Below are 21,026 nucleotides of genomic sequence, written 5' to 3' on the forward strand. Positions count from 1 at the left end.
CAAAACAGAGAGCCACAGAAAGAGACAGAGCCTAGACTAGCCATCAGTTCCATAGACCATAACTGTTTGACGATAAAAGTCCAATATTTGGCTGTTAAGTAAGTCAGATTCCGTGAGTGTGAAAGATATTTCCCTGAGCAACCAAGATTAGTTAGATCTGCCCCTGATGATTTTAATCAGGACATCAGAAAACTCAATAAACTTCCCGAAGTAGGGATGACATGGAGGATAACAGGAGAGAGACTGAAAAGAAGCTCCTCTGTTAATAATGCTATTACCAAATGCTCAACAGAATCTATTTCCTTAAAAATCAGCAAATTTAAAAACTACTGGCAGTAACATCAAGAGTCTTCAAAATGCTCTTTTCCTATAACTTTGGGTGTTATCACCTCACATCCCTGTGTTTCAGGTTTTGTTTATAAGCAAGGAAAATAGAACCTACTTCAGAGTTATGAGATTAATAACTTTACATAAGTAAAGCACTTCAAACAACATCCAATGCACGGTAAGTGCTCTAAGTTGGGGTTTTAGTTCTTTGCATTAGACATAGCTATTTACTTCCAGGAACCCATTTTGAGGAAATAACTGTTTTAGTCAAAAATGCATAAAAACAGATGCTGTTTCATCTGTAAAAACAAACTTAGAAGCAACTGAAATTTCCAACACAAAGGTTTGGAACAAAAAAATTATGGTACCTCTATACTGGGGGACATATTATGCAATCCCTAAAATTAAGTGGGGACAACTACAGCTAATACTTCTGCTGGATATAGAGCCAACGTGTGAAAAGAGTAAGTTCTAAGAATTTACATCACAAGGAGAAAAACTTTTCCTTTTTCCTTTCTTTTTATTGTATTTATAAGAGAAGATGGATTTAGCTGAACCTATTGTGGTAATCATTTTACAACACATTTAAATCAAGCCACCATGCTGTATGCCTTAAACATATAGTAACGTATGTCAATACAACTAGAAAATATAAAAACTAAAAAAGTGGAGAAAAACAATACAAAACTATACAACCAGCTAAGTGTCAAAAAAGTTTACATGCATATACTGAGTAAGTATACAAAATTAAGATAATTATACACATAAAATAAACATAAAAATATAAATATCTAGTAATAGATATTTATATAAATATACACAATGAAATAGAACAACATTGAAAATAATATGTTAAATATATGAAAATAAGAGCTAAGAAGGTAAAACACAAAAATGTTGAAGATGGTTATTATAGAGCGGTGAGACTGTGGACAATTTTCAGTTTTACCCTTTCTATTTTTCTATACATTTTATTTTTACAATGAATCTAAATTACTAAATTAGATTAATTACTAAATTACTAAATAATCTAAATTATTTAGAAAAATGCTGTAAGTTAAAATGTCCTTTCAAAGACTTATGCTCATGATAAATTTTCTCCTATAGCTTCATTCTTGTTGTCAATGTCTCTTGGATCATCAATATTTCAGGATTAAACTCTGCCCTCTCTACTGGAATAAAAAACAAAACAAAACTACACTTATATTTCTTATAAATGAGGCAACTCAATGTTTCCCTGCTTTTCATCTCACCAAGGGAACCTGGGTGTCAGGCACCTGCAGGCAATCACAGTATCTACTCAGGGAGATTGATGAATGGAGCAGCATCTTTTGACTAATTTCTCACTAGCAGCTTCTCAGTTATTCTGTCTTCACTGTGGAGAGCTGTGATGTATGGGATGAGCACCAGCCTTGGAGACAGATCTGGGTTTAGACCTGGGCTCTGCCACTGCCTTACTTTGGAACTGAAATGAATAGTTCTGAACTTGTAAAACAGTGGGAGCCAATCCTAAGGATTCCCAAAGATAATGAACACAGAAGTACCTGGCACAGTGTCTGATACAGTTAAGTGTCCAATAGCCACACGGAAGCTATTATTACATTATTAAACATCCACTGAAGGTAAATGTGAGCAGTTTGTGGCTGCAACTGGTCTGGCTCCTAGTCCAGTGAACAGTAAAATGTTTCATTTTCACTAAAACTTGATTTCTTCCATGATAAATTCTTCCCACTTTCTTTACCTGTCTCCTAAGAAATCATGACCTGAACAGTTCTTACCTTAGGCAAATTAGTAAAAGACATCATCTGCAAGCTATTTTTAATCCCCTGACATTTCCTGTTGTACCACGACATGAGATTCAGCCGTTTCATGGCTGCATCTGACTGTGGCTGACCTCTCGCCTGACAGGAGAATCACAGAATATTACTGCTGACAGAAAGGGGCCATCTGCTGCAGCTATTTTACAAAGCAGGTGAACTGATCTGTCCACCTGAGAACTACGATTCTCAGGTGTGCGTTCTTCCCAGGTCATGCAAAGAAGGAAGGAATAATAGGTAACAGGAACCAACACACACAAATTCAAACACTCCCACAAGGAAAATAATTGGGGAAGAAGAGATTTCCAGTTCCAGCCACTGGCAACCCAGGTCAGTTAATATTCAAAGCTACAATTCAGTTTAGGAAAAAAGACTAACTAAAATCGGAGAATTAACAGGCCTGGCCCTGACAGGCAGCAGAGGGAGCTATGGGCTTGAAACCTCCCCTGGTTTCCCCTCAGAGCGTGATCTCTAGTCTACACTGACACTCTACCACCTCATCAGAAAGGCAGCCACTTCTGAGACACACCTCAGGGTCCCTGGAACTAGATAAGGTGAAGCACACTCTAAGTCTTCTCTGTTTATTGCCAACATTTCCACACAACAGACCTACAGATTTCAATGCAATAAGCAACATTTTATTCTTATTCTCAAAAGCAAAGCAAACAGAACCACCACACACACACAGAGCAAAACAGAACACCTTGCTGTGACCATCAGAACACGAGGAGGCAGAAGGCCTACTTACCGCGAAAACTCCTCGCACTACCCAGCCGTGGTGCTGCCGTAACGTTTTACCATATGCATTATCTTGAAAAGAAGAAATACTCCATGAGGAACAATTTCATCAGAATTTGATGTGTTATTTGCATCATGTCCTTTCTAATGTACACAGCAGCATATTCCTATAGGTATTAAAAACTGAGGGAAAAAAGCTTAATTACAAGATTATATACTCCAAAAGTCCTGAGTAGGAAAAACAACCCTCCAGAGATTTTTTTTTAAAGAAAAATTGAAAAAAAAATTGATATTTCCACTCTTCCCTGTGTCAATATAGCTGGACGGCAGCTTATTATTATGGTTGGAAAATTCAATACATATAAGGAAGTGAAAAGGGAGGAAACGATATTGTCATGTGGAGAATATAACTTAAAATACACTATGAAAATAGAAAAATGCAGTTCTTTGAAATGTTGTGTGACCCTGAGCCAGTCCCTTAGCCAACCTCTCTAACCATCTCTTTTCCTCTTTGTAAAATTTTCTCTAAGGTTCTCTTCAATTCTAACATTCTATTCTGGGATGTCAAATATTAGTCCTAGATGTCCCATGACCTTGGATATACACTGTTAAAGCTAGAACTTTGAAAACTATTATGGAAAGAACAGCTTGAAATTATTAAGCTAGATATAAAGTAACTGGTGAGGCTTATTAATAAAAGTCAATTCATATTCTAGACTTTAAAGATAAAAACCTATTATTTTTTTCCCCAATGAGTTTTAGGAGATTAAAAAACGTCTATATAATAATTTTAATTACAAAAAATAATCTCAAGAACAAGATGACTGCATTTTACGCAAGGGATATGTTCCTGAAGGCTTTGAATAATATATTCCAAACTGAAAACTGATTTTTTCTACAGGAATAAACATTCTCTCAGGAGACACAGCTCTATATCACCACAGTGCATTTTTATTTCAATGCTCCATTTTATTTTTTCAGCATCATCTTTAGTGGCCTATAGAGTCCTCACACTGCTAAATTATAGCACAGAATATCATGGAGGTTGTTTGACCTTCTTTATCATGTTTTACCACATCTACATTTTATTCCAAACTTATTTATTTTCATGGGCTAGTTTCAGAACTAGTACAAGCACCACGCCATTTAATCAATGCTTGGGTGACACTATAATAGGATACAAAGACATTTTAAATTGTAACAAGAGCAGAGGTTAAAATAATGACTACAACAACAAAAAAACCTAGACAACAAAACCACAACCACAAGTTCTTATGCAGCAAAACACAGTGTGGCTCACAGAACTGCCGAATGACATCAGGTATCTGCATTTTACTAAGCAAAACAGCCAGGCTGCGTGGCTGCAAGCTTAAACACAGTTTACAATTTATTTGAGCCCTCTAGCTTTGAAATGATGTAATTATTGTCAATGTCTATCGTTAAAATTTGGGTGAGGCTTCATTAATACTTTTAGGATCAGTTCAGTTCAAACTCTCAGTCGTGTCCGACTCTTTGCAATCCCATGGACTGCAGCACGCCAGGATTCCATGTCCACCACCAACTCCTGGAGCTTGCTCAAACTCACATCCATCGAGTCAGTGATGCCATCCAACCATCTGATTCTCTGTCGTCCCCTTCTCCTCCTGCCTTCAATCTTTCCCAGCATCAGGGTCTTTTCCAGTGAGTCAGTTCTCCACATCAGGTGGCCAAATTATTGGAGTTACAGCTTCAGGATCAGTCCTTCCAATGAATATTCAAGACTGATTTCCTTTAGGATGGACTGGTTGGATCTCCTTGCAGTCCAAGGGACTCTCAAGAGTCTCCTCCAACACCACAGTTCAAAAGCATCAATTCTTCAGTGCTTAGCTTTCTTTATAGTCTAACTGTCACATCCATACATGACTACTGGAAAACTCATAGCTTTGACTAGACAAACCTTTGTCAGCAAAGTAATGTTTCTGCTTTTCAATACACTGTCTAGGTTGGTCATAGCTTTTATTTCAAGGAGCAAGGGTCTTTTAATTTCATGGCTATAGTCATTATCTGCAGTGATTTTGGACCCCAAGAAAATTAAGTCTGCCACTATTTCCATCTATTTCTGCTTTATTGACTAGGCCAAAGCCTTTGACTGTGTGGATCACAATAAACTGTGGAAAATTCTGAAAGAGATGGGCATATCAGATCACCTGACCTGCCTCTTGAGAAACTTATATGCAGGTCAGGAAGCAACAGTTAGAACTGGACATGGAACAACAGACTGGTTCCAAACAGGAAAAAGAGTATGTCAAGGCAATATATTGCCACCATGCTTATTTACCTTATATGCAGAGTGCATCATGAGAAACGCTGGGCTGGATGAAGCACAAGCTGGAATCAAGATCACCAGGAGAAATATCAATAACCTCAGATATGCAGATGACACTATCCTTATGGCAGAAAGTGAAGAAGAACTAAAGAGCCTCTTGATGAGAGTGAAAGAGAAGAGTGAAAAAGTTGGCTTAAAGCTCAACATTCAGAAAAGTAAGATCATGGCATCCGGTCCCATCACTTCATGGGAAATAGATGGGGAAACAGTGGAAACAGTGGCTGACTTTATTTTGGGGGGCTCCAAAATCACTGCAGATGGTGACCACAGCCATGAAATTAAAAGACACTTAACTTCTTGGAAGCAAAGTTATGACCAATATAGACAGCATATTAAAAAGCAGAGACATTACTTTGTCAACAAAGGTTCGTCTAGTCAAGGCTATGGTTTTTCCAATAGTCATGTATGGATGTGAGAGTTGGACTGTAAAGAAAGCTGACCACTGAAGAATTGATGCTTTTGAACTGTGGTGTTGGAGAAGACTCTTGAGAGTCCCTTGGACTGCAAGGAGATCCAATCAGTCCATCCTAAAGGAAATCAGTCCTGGGTGTTCATTGGAAGGACTGATGTTGAAGCTGAAACTCCAATACTTTGGCCACCTGATGTGAAGAGCTGACTCATTGGAAAAGACCCTGATGCTGGGAAAGATTGAGGGCAGGAGATGAAGAGGAAGAAAGAGGATGAGATGGCTGGATGGCATCACCAAGTCAATGGATATGAGTTTGGGTAAACTCCAGCAGTTGGTGATGGGCAGGGAGGCCTGGCGTGCTGCAGTTAATGTGGTCGCAAAGAGTTGGGCATGACTGAACCACTGAACTGAACTGAACTGTTTCCACTGTTTCCCCATCTATCTGCTCTGAAGTGATGGGACCGGATGCCATGATTTTCATTTTTGAATGTTGAGCTTTAAGCCAACTTTTTCACTCTCCTCTTTCACTTTCATCAAGAGGTTCTTCAGTTCCTCTTCGCTTTCTGCCATAAGGGTGGTGTCATCTGCACATTTGAGGTTATTGATATTTCTCCCAGTAATCTTGATTCCAGCTTGTGCTTCATCCAACCTAGCATTTCACATGATGTATTCTGCATATAAGTTAAATAAGCAGGGTGACAGCCTTGACGTATTCCTTTCTCAATCTGTAACCAGTCTGTTGTTCTATGTCTGGATCTAACTGTTGCTTCTTGACCTGCATACAGATATCTCAGGAGACAGGTCAGATGGTCTGGTATTCCCATCTCTTGAATTTTCCACAGTTTGCTGTGATCCACAGTCAAAAGCTTTAGTGTAGTCAATAAAGTAGAAGCAGATGTATTTCTGGAACTCTCTTGCTTTTTCGATGATACTACAGATGTTGGCAATTTGATCTCTGGTTCCTCTGCCTTTTCTAAAACCAGCTTGAACATCTGGAAGTTCTCGGTTCACGTACTGTTGAAGCCTGGGTTGGAGAATTTTGAGCATCACTTTACTGGCCTGTGAGATGACTGCAATTGTGCGGTAGTTTGAGCATTCTTTGGCATTGCCTTTCTTTGGGATTGGAATGAAAACTGACCTTTCCCAGTCCTGTGGCCACTGCTGAGCTTTCCAAATTTGCTGACATACTGAGTGCAGCACTTTCACAGTTATCATCTTTAGGACTTGAAATAGCTCAAGTGGAATTTATCACCTCCACTAGCTTTGATGCTTCCTAGGGCCCACTTGACTTCGGACTCCAGTATGTCTGGCTCCAGGTGAGTGACCACACCATCATGGTTATCTGGGTCATTAAGGTCTTTTTTGTACAGTTCTTCTGTGTATTCTTGCCACCTTTTCATAATATCTTCTGCTTCTCTTATGTCCATACCATTTCTGTCCTTTATTGTGCCCATCTTTATGTTCCCTTTTCATTCATTCAAAAGGGAACTTTTGGCATACCTTACTACAATTTTACACAATTCAAGACTGCATAAAATACATTATATTTTGTACGAAATACTACTGTACATTTGAATTCTAACAGCAGATTTCCCTGGCTATCTAAAATTTTAGGAATGGGTTGAAATGCCAGCATCCAGTATTGCAAAGCTAAAGCAGAAAATCAGTTAATTCAAGTGTAGAAAGAGCTCTTAGAGAGAGCCTAAAGGAGAAATCAAGAGTAAATTAAATTTTTTTTTTCTTAGAAGAGTCTGAGTAGGCTAGGGCAATGTCAAAGATACAAGACTTCAATGTAAGTCACACTTAAACCCTATCTGATTCTCTAAGGGGACAGATGTTATCAGAGACATTTTAGATGGTACACAAGACCTTAGTAAAGAAAAGGCTGTTAGTACACAAAGCGTACAGGTGCAGATGGGCAGGAGATACTAGGCACAGCCTCTGGGGTAAATCAGCAATACAGTCAACTTTCCAACCATCTACAGAGCCATCTGGACTGGTAAAATAGTGTACAGGTCCATGGAAAACATCCAGAGGTGAGTCACAGAGGTATAGTGGGAAAACTGTATTTCTTGTGATCCTCATCCATGTAAGGTATTAAATACCATTAAAAAATAGCAGATGAAATTCAGTGCCATTACAATCTGCTCATGGGTAGTCACAATGCAACAGCTGCTCCATCAATAAGAATTTAGTGTGAGCCTATCGCATGCCCTTTACTGTGCAAGGCAGCATGGATCTCTGGGTGATTTAAACTCAGTCCCCTATCCTCAGGAAGTTCATGGGCTTTTAAGAGAACCAGCGTTTAACAAATCATTATTATGTAAATTGCCAACTGCTGTAACAGACATCTGTATCTAGTACTACAGGAAAGGAGAGAGGTGAATCCAGCCTGGGAGCATATGGACAGAGAGAATTCTCCAGAGGACTCTCAAAGGCTGGCTAGGGCAGAGAGGAGGGTGGTGGCTGGAGTTGCAGATGGAGGAAGCTACATGGAATTGGTGGCAGGAAGGGAGAACCATTCACTAGGGCTGCAGATACTGGGGATGGGACCAAACTGGGAGGACCTTTTAATGCCATGTCAAGGGTTCTGAACTTCCCATCTGAGGCATAGTAGTAGTTTAAAAAAGTATAAAAATTACTGTTTTTTTTTCTGATTTCAAAAATAATGTGTTCATTGTTAAAAATATGGAAAATGTAAAAAGGGAAGGATTAAAGAGATATATAATCATGCCTCCCAGAGATAACCACATAGGGCATTCTAGAGGTATATTCTTTTAAGTCTTCTTTCCTATACAGATAGTATTACTTTCTTCTACTAATAGTCACAATCATTCTAATTTGGAATTGTGGTGAGGAAGTAAAAAGAAACCCACATTTCTTTACAGTATGTAGCAAACACAGGTGCCTCCTGTCCTGGCCTTTGAGTCAGCTCCAGAGCTCACCTGGCACCCAAACTGCCTGTTTACAAGGGCTCTGGATCCAGGACTTCTCCAACCTCAGAGACTTTTTACTTTTTCTACCCTTTGCCAGTGAAGGCAAATACTCAAAAAGGCCCAGAAACCTTTCTTCATGCCCCCTTCTATGGGAAAGTAAGGAAACAAGGATGTGTTGAGTCCAAGTAAGAGGGGCAGCCTGGTCTAAGGAAGAGACAGCTTCTACAGCAGCACTATCTCTGTACCCCACCTGGTCCTTCTAGAGGCAGCTGTTCTTTGCTGTGCCTGCATCTTGCCAAGAGAAGAAGAGTTCCACTGGGCAAAACACCTGCCGGGCAGTCTAATAGGAGGAGAGGGAAGCAGAGAATTTTGGCTGGGTCCTGAAACAGGCCTAGGAAGACCACTTCTGCAATTGAAGACCAACAAATAAAACTCATAAAAGATAAAGACTTGATCAAAGTCCTTAGGTGACTTCTAGGGCTGCACATAACCCTGCCACGTGAGGATGCATTAAATTAGGATGAAGTCCATAAGCCTGACCTATTTTGGTTACCTAGAGAAGATTAGAAAATGAAATACATTAATCTTCACTGAACTACCCATTCATTATCATAATGCATGTTCTATAATCTGGAAGTATTTTTGGCCTCTGAAAGACATAAATGATTCCCTTCTTCCAGTTCTTTTAAATGTGTCAGTTCCTTAGAAACCGAATCAAAATTTCTGAGTAGGAAGCACTGACAATCACCTTGCCCAATTCTTTTCTTTTTATGGATGAAAAAAAACAGAAGACTCAGAGAGATAGTTACCTGCCCAAGGTCACAAAACTAAAAGCAGTTAGAACTTAGGGCACTCCTGTTACATTAAAGCATTCTGACAAAACTGACGTTTATTCTTTGTGATAAAACAAAATGATGAAACTGAAAAATGTGCCTTTTCCCAGCCATATCTTGAAAAAAATTGGAAACTTATTCTATTTATGGAAATAACGCTGATCTGATTTTTTTTAATGGTTAGTCAAAACCTTTCTATGAAGTATTTAGAAATGATGCCTCAACCTATTACAGTATCTGAGTACCAACAACCTTTCCATTACTGCTGATGGACAGCTATTCTGTCCAGAAGCAGAATGCATGAGAGTGTTTATTGTAAATCTATAACTACTAAGGACTTACAAAGTTACTTTGGATTGGACAAAGGAGAAATACAAATCCAAGTTTTAAGAGAGAGCTTGAGAAGCAGACAAGTAAAGGCAGGAAGCGTGGAATCAATCATTCACTGAGCTCAGGAAACACGAATTATCTCAGTTCTCCAAATGAGCTAAATCAGGAAGTCCTCAGACAAGAATCATGAACAAAGAAAGGTCTGAAAGTGAATAAGCAGTAAATAAATCTGAATATACCGAGTGAAAAAGGAATAGTGTGTATAATGTGACACCATGTATATGAATTTAAAACATGCAATATATTATAGATACTGTTTATGGACACATAAATATATAGTAAATGTATAAAAACATTTATTATATAATAATAAACTACAAATTCTGGATGAAGATCTTCTCTGGAAGTAATGGGGTCATGAGGTAGTAGGTGGAATTGTGTTTATATATTTGGCCAAGTGATAAATATTTGCTATAATTTAAATGGGCTTTCCAGGTGGCACAGCAGTAAAGAATCCACTTGCCAAGCAGAAGACGCAGGAGTCATGGTTCGATCCCTGGGTTGGAAAGACATCTTGAAGTAGGAAATGGCAACCTGCTCCAGTATTCTCACCTGGAAAATTCCAGGGACAGAGAAGCCTGGCCGGCTACAGGCCACAAGGTTGCAAGGAGTTGAACAAAATTGAACACACACACCAAAAGACCTACTACTAGGAAAACCCCCCAAATTCTTTACACTGACTAAGTTTCAGGCAAAATGAATAGTGTGGAGAAAAGCTAACTCAATAACCTGTTGACAGAGATGAAACAAGTACCCAGAGATTTCCTCTGTTACCTTCAGGCACCATGGAGGTGAAAACTTGTACTGTAAGCCAGTTCCGCCATTAGAGCACATGCTGTGAATAGTTCTGAAGAGGGCATGACTTCATTCACATGTCCCATACTTTCAGAACAGTTAGATCAAGTTATGATTTGATGTCAAATATCTAATTACAAGGTCTGATTTTCTCTCTCTCACACAGCTCTCCTTATTTGTGAAAGCCTTTTATATTAACTGTATAACTGAGTATCCTCTATTTTTTCTTCCTATTCTGTGCTAGAGATCTTGGTTAGGTTAATGTTTATCTGACATTTATGAAATCATTCGGAGGTGAGGGATGTGGCAATACACTACCCTGCTGAGGGAGTACTGCAGAGCATATAACATTTAGTACAATGGTGCATGAAATGGCAGAGCAACTTTTCTTCCTTTCACTTACAAGGGTGCTTTCTGAAGCCCCTTTTTGACGTGGCATCTGTGAATGGAGGGGCTTAGCTACAAGGTGGATCATTAAACACATTTGCTTTGTGTACCCAATTCTCTCCTTAGAATGATCTCTAGAGAATATCAGAGGACACTGGAGTTCAGAACAGCTCTTGCCATGAGACCACCCAAAATATTCCACTCTGATCATCATTATGGGGGATCTAAGAGATGGCTCAAATGCAAAAGGAGGCAGTGTAAAGCTGATGGCCTCCTTCTAGATGCTGAAAACTCATTCTAGGTCACAGAACTGCAGCAATCCAATGACTATACATGCATTTTCCAGAAAGTTGATAGATGTCACTACTTTCATTTTGTCATTTCCAACTTTTACATATCATAAGCCATTAAGACTATGCAAGTTTTATGAGCATTTACCTCAAAACCTGTCTTAAGCAATGGATTTCAAATTTGGGAGTGTCATCAAGGTTTACCCTTAATTTATCCCCACTAATTGTCCTGCTGTTCCTAGGTTAGGAAAAATGTTCAGGCATTGGATAACCAGTCCATTATCATGAAAAGGAGGCAAAATTAACTGATACTATGGGTAACTAATTTCAGTACTTTTATTCCTGCTTAATTAATAATCATTTAGAGGCAGTCAAAATTCCCAAGTAACCAAATGTAGCCTAGCCACACGTGAGCTTCACCATTCCAGCTCTGGATGAATGGGTTTCAAATTGTAGCATGCATTAGAATCACTTAAATGACTTGGGATCACATGCACTGTTGGGTCCCATTTCAGGAGTTTCTGAGTCAGCAGGTGTAACGTGGGACCCAGTAGTCTGCAATTCTAATAAGTTTTCAGATGCTGCTGCCCTTGGACCACTCTGAGATCCACTGATCTGGATCTGAAACCCTAGGGAAAGTACTTATCTTCTCTAAAGTTTAGTTTATCACTGTAAAAGGGGAGTACTCAGATTAAATAAGATGTTTATGGAGAACCTTGTGTCATGCCAACACTGAGTGCTCTATAAACAGTAGCTGTTATTACTATAACTCAAACTCAATTTTAGAATGAAAAAATGTAAGCTAATTTGCTTATATATGTCATATAAATTACACATACCCACTCTTTAACCTACATACCCAAACCACCTCATTTTAGACAAAAGTTCTACTTATAAAGGCTATTATTTCAAAATGAAAAAAAAAAGAAGCCATTAGTCTAGAAGAAATATGCATCAAGGAGCCTATTGGTTCTGAGTAGTTAATGTGTAACATTTCTTATAAAGCTCTATTTGTTTGTACAAAGCTTGTTGTATCTGTGTTCAGAGGGGAGGGGGGGGTTAGGAGAGCTTTCTCCGTCCACGTTGAACAGCAGCAGGAAACTAGGAATCCCAGTAAGCAAAGATGATTTAAATCATGAAAACCTCTGAAATAATCCTAAGCATCAGCATGAAAATCTCAAGTTTACAGTCCCCCTTTCCTTTGCACTAAAAGTAGTCCAGCAGGGAAGAGAAAGAAGGAAAAGCTGAGACTGGCTGTGATTATTTCAGCTTTGAAGCAGCATTTACCCTTCAAGTATCCTCTCTCTTCACAAAGTCAACATCTCTGGGCCCAGTCTCCAAATAAAGTAAAAGATAGGGGAAAAATAGGAATGGGGCAAGGCAGAAATGGTGTATCTTCAACTTCCTCTCGATCTCCAAGGTAAGCAGCTGGGTTCTCCTCTATCTTAGCTCCAGCAGAGGGGTAATGAGATCAGCATCCCGCCCTTCCCCTCACACAGCAGTGTGACAATCACAAAGCAGTAGCCTCTTGTGACAAGCAGAGTGCACCACCAGGAACCCAGTGATGAATCCCGTTATCTGCATCTTCTTGCAGGTGCAGGTGGTGGCATCTTCCTTCCAGTGTGAAATTTCCATACTAAGTCAGTCTGGAGGGAAATTTCGGGCTTAGCAACTGAGCTTTGTAAACGTTCCATTTCTGATTTGGGACAAATAAGCCCCATTTTCTGGTAGGTTATTAACTGTGCATATGTCTTGATGATGAGAATATAAACAGCAATAGAGTTAACCTCTGTAAGTGTTTACTGGGCTTCCCTGGTGGCTCAGATGGTAAAGTGCCTGTCTGCAATGCCAGAGACCCAGGTTCGATCCCTGGGTTGGGAAGATCCCCTGAAGAAGAAAATGGCAGCCCACTCCAGTACTCGTCTAGAAAATCCCATGGACGGAGGAGCCTGGTAGGTTACAGTCCACAGGGTCGCAAAGAGCTGGACAGGACTGAGTGACTTCACTTTCACTTTCAAGTACTTACTATATGCCAAATTTCTGATCTTTTCACATGCATAAACCTACTTAGAAATAGAGTGCCAGATGAACTACGGACTGAGGTTTGTGACACTATACAAGAGACAGGGATCAAGACCATCCCCATGGAAAAGAAATGCAAAAAAGCAAAATGGCTGTCTGGGGAGGCCTTACAAATAGCTGTGGAAAGAAGAGAAGTGAAAAGCAAAGGAGAAAAGGAAAGATATAGGCATTTGAATGCAGAGTTCCAAAGAATAGCAAGAAGAGATAAGAAAGCCTTCTTCAGTGAACAGTGCAAAGAAATAGAGGAAAATAACAGAATGGGAAAGACTAGAGATCTCTTCAAGAAAATTAGAGATACCAAGGGAACATTTCATGCAAAGATGGGCTCGATAAAGGACAGAAATGGTATGGACCTAACAGAAGCAGAAGATATTAAGAAGAGGTGGCAAGAATACACAGAAGAACTGTACAAAAAAGAGCTTCACGACCAAGATAATCACGATCGTGTGATCACTCACCTAGAGCCAGACATCCTGGAATGTGAAGTCAAGTGAGCCTTAGAAAGCATCACTACGAACAAAGCTAGTGGAGGTGATGGAATTCTAGTGGAGCTATTTCAAATCCTGAAAGATGATGCTGTGAAAGTGCTGCACTCAATATGCCAACAAATTTGGAAAACTCAGCAGTGGCCACAGGACTGGAAAAGGTCAGTTTTCATTCCAATCCCAGAGAAAGGCAATGCCAAAGAATGCTCAAACTACCGCACAATTGCACTCATCTCACACGCTGGTAAAGTAATGCTCAAAATTCTCCAAGCCAGGCTGCAGCAGTATGTGAACCGTGAACTCCCTGATGTTCAAGCTGGTTTTAGAAAAGGCAGAGGAACCAGAGATCAAATTGCCAACATCCGCTGGATCATGGAAAAAGCAAGAGAGTTCCAGAAAAACATCTATTTCTGCTTTATTGACTATGCCAAAGCCTCTGACTGCGTGGATCACAATAAACTGTGGAAAATTCCGAAAGGGATGGGAATACCAGACCACGTAACCTGCCTCTTGAGAAATCTGTATGCAGGTCAGGAAGCAACAATTAGAACTGGACATGGAACAACAGACTGGTTCCAAATAGGAAAAGGAGTACGTCAAGGCTGTATATTGTCACCCTGCTTATTTAACTTATATGCAGAGTACATCATGAGAAACGCTGGGATGGAAGAAGCACAAGCTGGAATCAAGATTGCTGGGAGAAATATCAACAACTTCAGATATGCAGATGACACCACCCTTATGGCAGAAAGTGAAGAGGAACTAAAAAGCCTCCTGATGAAGTGAAAGTGGAGAGTGAAAAAGTTGGCTTAAAGCTCAGCATTCAGAAAACGAAGATCATGGCATCTGGTCCCATCACTTCATGGGAAATAGATGGGGAAACAGTGGAAACAGTGTCACACTTTATTTTTTTGGGCTCCAAAATCACTGCAGATGGTGACTGCAGCCATGAAATTAAAAGACGCTTACTCCTTGGAAGGAAAGTTATGACCAACCTAGATAGCATATTGAAAAGCAGAGACATTACTTTGCCAACAAAGGTCCATCTAGTCAAGGCTATGGTTTTTCCAGTGGTCATGTATGGATGTGAGAGTTGGACTGTGAAGAAGGCTGAGCGCCGAAGAATTGATGCTTTTGAACTGTGGCGTTGGAGAAGACTCTTGAGAGTCCCTTGGACTGCAAGGAGATCCAATCAGTCAGTCCATTCTGAAGAAGATCAGCCCTGGCATTTCTTTGGAAGGACTGATGCTAAAGCTGAAACTCCAGTACTTTGGCCACCTCATGCGAAGAGTTGACTCATTGGAAAAGACTCTGATGCTGGGAGGGATTGGGGGTAGGAGGAGAAGGGGATGACAGAGGATGAGATGGCTGGATGGCATCACTGACTTGATGGACTTGAGTCTGAGTGAACTCCGGGATTTGGTGATGGACAGGGAGGCCTGGTGTGCTGCGATTCATGGGTTGCAAAGAGTCAGACACGACTGAGCAACTGAACTGAACTGAACTGAAATTTACTTAATCTTTACAATAATCTTATTAGGGAAATCAAATCATCATTCCTATTTTATAGATGAGGAAACTTGAGGCACAGAAAAGTTAAGTAAATTGCCTAAGGGCACAACACTATCCAGAAAGTCCATGATCTTAATCACTCCACAAAGTCATAAAATTTGATAGATACTGGTTAGGAGGTCCTAATTGTCATGGTGAATATACTTTTAGTACTAAAATCAGGATACACAGTGGACAATATAATTGATACTGTCTTCGAAATTCAAGGATAAATGAGAAGCCCCAAAATGCAGGTAGCTCAGGGATGGTGGAGAAGACCTTTTGTGGGAAAAATGAAGACCCTGGAGACAGCAACCCCAAATTGACCCTGCTCCATATCCTTTGTGGTCTTAGCAAGTCTTTTAATCTTTCAGAATTTCTATAACCTGACCTGCAAAAACAGGCTGATGTTAGGATTAAGTTATCTAAATTTTTTATACAATGTTACAGAAATATCAGCTTTATATTGTTTCATGGCACATCAGCAAGTTTCCAGGCAGGGAAGCCTGGGAAAATTATGTATGGCTCATGACACATAAGGATTTATTTAAGAAGAACTGACTTCTTTAGAATATTAGGTTTTCCTATTAAAAGATAGTTCTCTATCAATTTAGCTCTTCTTTAAGATAAACTGATTTTTAATAAATTAGATGTAAATTAGCAGGTCACTATCTCAAAGGTTCTTTTTTAACAAAGCACATAAGAAACAATAATGATGAAATAGAAAAGAAACGAAATCAAATCTTGAAAAGCATACCCTGTCTCTTCCTCCAGGGGTCTCCATTCCACATCTGCTTCAATTAATCAATCAAAATGTAAAGAACACTTACTCAGGGCTGTCTGGATGTCCTTTTCTCCATTTTTCACTTCAGTCAAAAATCCTTTCAAAAATTTGAGACCTCTAAAACAAAAAAGAGGAGGAAATATTATTTCCAAAGTTCACTTATATTGAATGGGTACGAAAAAATGGCAGACCTAAGCTTCTTTTTCAACAGTATCTTGGGCACAGCAATAAACAGATCAAGTCACATGGCTGTCCTTTCTATGGTTCTTCCCTGTGATTTCCTTTTAGCTTGCCCTAGATCATTCTTAGCTGAAATATATAAACAGTGGTTTTCAAAATGTGGTCCCAAGACCAGCAGCTTCAGAATCACCTGGAAACTAGCCAGTAATGCAAATTTCAGGGCCCCACTCCAGGCTTGCTGAATCAGAAACTGTGGAGTTTGGGTGGGGCAATCTCTGTTTTTTTCAATAAGCCCTCCAGGTGATTCTGATGCTGCTACAGATTGTGATCCACTGACTTAAAGACAAATGAATCAGCTTTACTGTCCTTTATGATTGCTATCTTATATATTCTATTAATATGAACAATGTTTCATAACTATCAAGATAGAGGAAAAAACAAAAAGTTGGCGTTCTATTCACCAGGCCTTTTGTACAACTGAGTTACAGCCTTCACTTAGAAGTAGCCTCCTTCACCTAACAATTTTATTGCAGGTAACATTTCAACTTGACTAGATTTCACCTGCTGCCCCACCCCAGCCACCTCACCTCTTCAGCCACAGGAGGGCTTCCGTAGCTGAGTTCCTAACCTGGGCTACATCGGCCTCCACTTCGTGTAGCACAATCTTCTGGAGTGTGGTAAACTCTTCTTTGTTGGTGATATACTTCTGGTTTACTTTCTGCAGGAAAAGCAGAGACATAAGTTAAAAGTGCTAAAGCTATCAAGCAAGTCTGTTTACATAAGTTTGTTAAGCAGGCCTCTAAGAAATTAAAATAAATTAAGCCTCTATTACCTTCTTCTTTATGTTTTCCAAGTAATCCGTTTTGTTTGAGAATTCTTATTGGGTTTAAGCCAGATTTAAATAGTTAGTTTGAGGATTTTAAGGTACTGTTTTTAAAGTATTTTTTTTTCCCTATGAGAAAGGCTCTTACAGCTGGCCTATGCTTTTTATCCTGAGTATAAACTCAACAACCATTTGTTTTTGAATATGATTTCATGCAACTACTCCCTCCAAATAAAGTCTTCAGAGACAAGCTAGTATACTCACTTTAATATTTCCAACTAGATCCATCTTAACAGGAGCAAACACCGTAGGGCCAAGTTTGTCTAGAAGAAAAAATTGGGAACATCATTGAAAAAGCAATTTTTTCAAGTGGAAAATAAACTTAATGGATAACACCCCCAACTTTCATTTTTTGCTTTTAAATCATTTTCTTTGAAACATAAGCTTCAAAGATTTCTGGGACACTGTCATGACTTTTTTCTACTATACTGCTCTTAAGTGAGTAACTACAATGAGGCCTTATGGGCACGTGAGGATAATCTTAAATTGAGAATGTATATTGTAATCCTTAGGGCTGCACTGTCCAATATGGTAGCCGGTAGATATGTGGCTATTGAACACCTGGCAATCAATGTACCTATTCCAAACTGAAATGTGCAGTAAGTATAAATGTACCAGACTTCAAAGACCTAGTATCAAAAAAAAGGCTCATTAATGATTCTTTTATACTGAGTCCAAGTTCAGATGATACATTGTATATACCAAGTTAGATAAAATACATTGTTAAAATTATCTTTATCTGTTTTGGTTTACAGATTTAATATGTCTGCTAGAAAATTTTAAATTATATATAGTAGCTTAAATATTTTTGTTGGATGAGCAAATTAAAAGAAAAAAACACACAAAGAGTATAGCTAAAAAGACAAAATGTAATAAAATTCTAAAATACTTGACTCATCCAAAAGAAAGGCAGGAACAAAGGTAGCTAAAAAGCTAAAAGAGGAAGTAAAATTGAATATGAAAAAAAAAACTGACTAATTGGCTAGAAATCAAGAAAGGAGTACACAAAGAAAAATATATGAGACAAATACAAAATAAGTCGCCAAGATGGTAGAAACAGCAAGATAGCAGGCTTATTCACCCCAACAATGTAATTTATTACATTAAGTACAGGCAAAAATGATAATTTCAAAAAACACAGAAAATATATTTTGTAAAACTAACTCATTCATGATTATAAAAAACTACTCAATATACAAAAAAAATAATAAATAAATAAAAAACTACTCAAAATACAAGTCAACTGTATCTGTACACTATTAATGAACAATTAGAAAATGATATACTTCTCCTGATAGCATAAAGAAACATAAAATTTAAAAAGCCATTCATAACAAAAGATGTGTAAGAGTCTCATGCCCTACTGACTGAGCTAGCTGGGTGGCTCCAAAAGACGTGTAAGACCTTTACACTATACAAAACCTTGCTGTGAAAATAAAGACCTAAGTAAATGGAGAGATACAGCACATTCATAGAAGAGACATTCATAGAAGACTCAATGTTGTTTGAGATATCAATTTCCTAGTAACTGGTTACAGATTCAACTGAATCCCAAAAGACTTTTTAATAGAAATTGAAAAGCTAAAATTCATATGGACATTGAAAGGACCTAGAATTGCCAAACATCTTGAAGAAGATGATTTACATTGTCTGATTTCAAGCCTTACAACTGAGGCACAGTAATTAAGATACTATAATTCTAGGGTAACGAAAAACAGATTACTGAAACAGAAGAGAGTCCAGAAACAGATCCACACTTATGGGATCAACTGATTTTCAAAAAACTGCCAAGTAACGTAAAAGGGAAAAGATGCTTTTACAACAACAAAAAAATGGTTCTTGAACAACAAGGTAAAGGAAAAGAAAAAAGGAATCTCAACCCTTACCTCACACAACATAGAAAACTAATTTCAAGATGGATCGTAGAAGTAAACGTAAAAAATAAAGAGTGTAGAAGACAACACAGAAGAGTATTTTCATGACTCTGGGGATAAGCAAAGATTTCTTAGGATACTGCAAGTACTAACAATAAAAGAAATAAAATAAATCGATTTAATGAAAATTTAAAACTCCACTCTTCAAAAGGCATCATTAAAAAAAGAAGCAAGCAAGCCATAGTCTGGGGGGAAATATTCATAATAAGAATGTCTACAATTAAACATTATTCAGAACACACAAAGAACTCTTTCAACTCAATAATAAAAAGCAAACTAACCAAGTTTTAAAAATAAATTAAAGATATGAACAGACTTCAAGAAGGAAGAGACAGTAATGGTTGATATATGAAAAAGTGCTCAACATCATTAGTCATCGGGGAAATAAAAATTAAAGCGACAACAAGATACCACTGAACATTCACAGGAATGGCTAAAACCAAAAATACTGATACCATCAAGTGCTAGTGAGGATATGAAGCAACCAGAATACTCATACATTACTGTTAGAAGTGTACAACAGTACAACCACTCTACGAAATTAGAGGTATAAACCCTAAGAATCAGCAATTCACTGTAAGTTATTAAGAAAAATGAAAACATGTGCCCACAGACACAAAAATATCAAGAGCAATTTCACTTATAATAGCCCCAAACAGGGGCTCCTCTGGTGGCTCAGTGGTTAAGAATCCACCTGTCAATGCAGAAAACATGGGTTGGATCCCTGGATCAGAAAGATCCCCTGGAGAAGGAAATGGCAACCCACTCCAGTTATACTGCCTGGGAAATTCCATGGCCAGAGGAGCTTGGCAGGCCACAGTCCCTGGGGTCATAGAAGAGTCGGATATGACTTAAGAGACTAAACAACAATAACAAAGCCCCAAATAAGAAATTATCCAAATGTCTGTCAGTAGAAGGCTGAATAAACAAATTGGGGTATACTCCCTTAATTGAATACTATTCAGCAATAAAAAGGAATGAGTTCCTAATAAATACAACAACAAAGAGGAAACCTTTACATTGAGAGTGTAACGCAAGAGTACATAACATGATTCCATTTATTTGAAATCTTAAAACATACAAAACTAATCTACAGTGACAGAAAGCAGTACGGTTGCCTTGGGCTCGGTGACAGTTTGGGGACTGACTGGAATAGGGGACATTCTGGGATAATGAAAGCATATTCTGTCTTGATAGAGGATTGATTACACCAGTAGATGCGTTTGTCAAAATTCATTAAATTATAACAGTTAAGTTCTATGTAAAATAAACCTTGACTTAAAAAAGAGATACATAGTTAAATGGATTCTACAGCAAACTTTAACACATTAGCAATTCCTGGTATTACTGGCTCTATAAAAAGTCAATGGAATTTAAACTTAAAGTTATATATGTAATGTTTTTTAACCTGAAAACGTTTTAGGTGGTAAAATGCTTTTTCATAGTGTTGTTGTTGTTGTTCACTTGCTAAGCTGTGTCTGACTCTTTGGGACCCCGTGGACTGTAGTGTGCTAGGCTCCTCTGTCCTCCACTATCTCCCAGAGTTTGCTCAAATTCATGTCCATTTTCATACTACTAGTGGATTTGAAGATCTGTTCCTCAACGACTAATACTTTCACTTTTGCTCTTAAATATGATTTCTAGAAAACAGAATTCCTTTTTTTCATTACACACCTCTGGGATCATTATTAATCATAATTAGAAATGAAATGAAAATATGTGATAATGCTTAAGGTCACACAGTTTTTTAACTGTATGTGGCTGGTGATATGAACAGGTAGGTAAGAAGGGTCATCTAACTGTACACATAGTTCAGTGTATTTCTACTACAAAATAACTT

The 21,026-nt window shown here is 38.4% G+C and overlaps 1 protein-coding gene across 2 annotated transcripts in view; it reads right to left on the minus strand.

Moving 5' to 3' along the window:
* The window catches only part of PLEKHA8 (pleckstrin homology domain containing A8), a 62,671-nt gene that overhangs the window by 2,739 nt on the left and 38,906 nt on the right, over window positions 1-21,026 (minus strand). Inside the window, exons 10-13 of one of the 2 annotated variants that reach the window (XM_052638843.1) lie at window positions 17,457-17,515; window positions 16,957-17,087; window positions 16,236-16,306; window positions 2,893-2,954 (exon numbers count right to left, since the gene is read on the minus strand). In XM_052638843.1, coding sequence (XP_052494803.1) covers window positions 2,893-2,954; window positions 16,236-16,306; window positions 16,957-17,087; window positions 17,457-17,515 — 323 coding nt within the window. Of the gene's footprint in view, window positions 1-2,892; window positions 2,955-2,982; window positions 3,066-16,235; window positions 16,307-16,956; window positions 17,088-17,456; window positions 17,516-21,026 lie in introns of those variants that run through there. The other variant, XM_052638844.1, reaches the window with a different exon arrangement.

Source organism: Budorcas taxicolor, chromosome 4 (assembly GCF_023091745.1).
Source record: "Budorcas taxicolor isolate Tak-1 chromosome 4, Takin1.1, whole genome shotgun sequence".
Lineage (NCBI taxonomy): Eukaryota > Metazoa > Chordata > Mammalia > Artiodactyla > Bovidae > Budorcas > Budorcas taxicolor.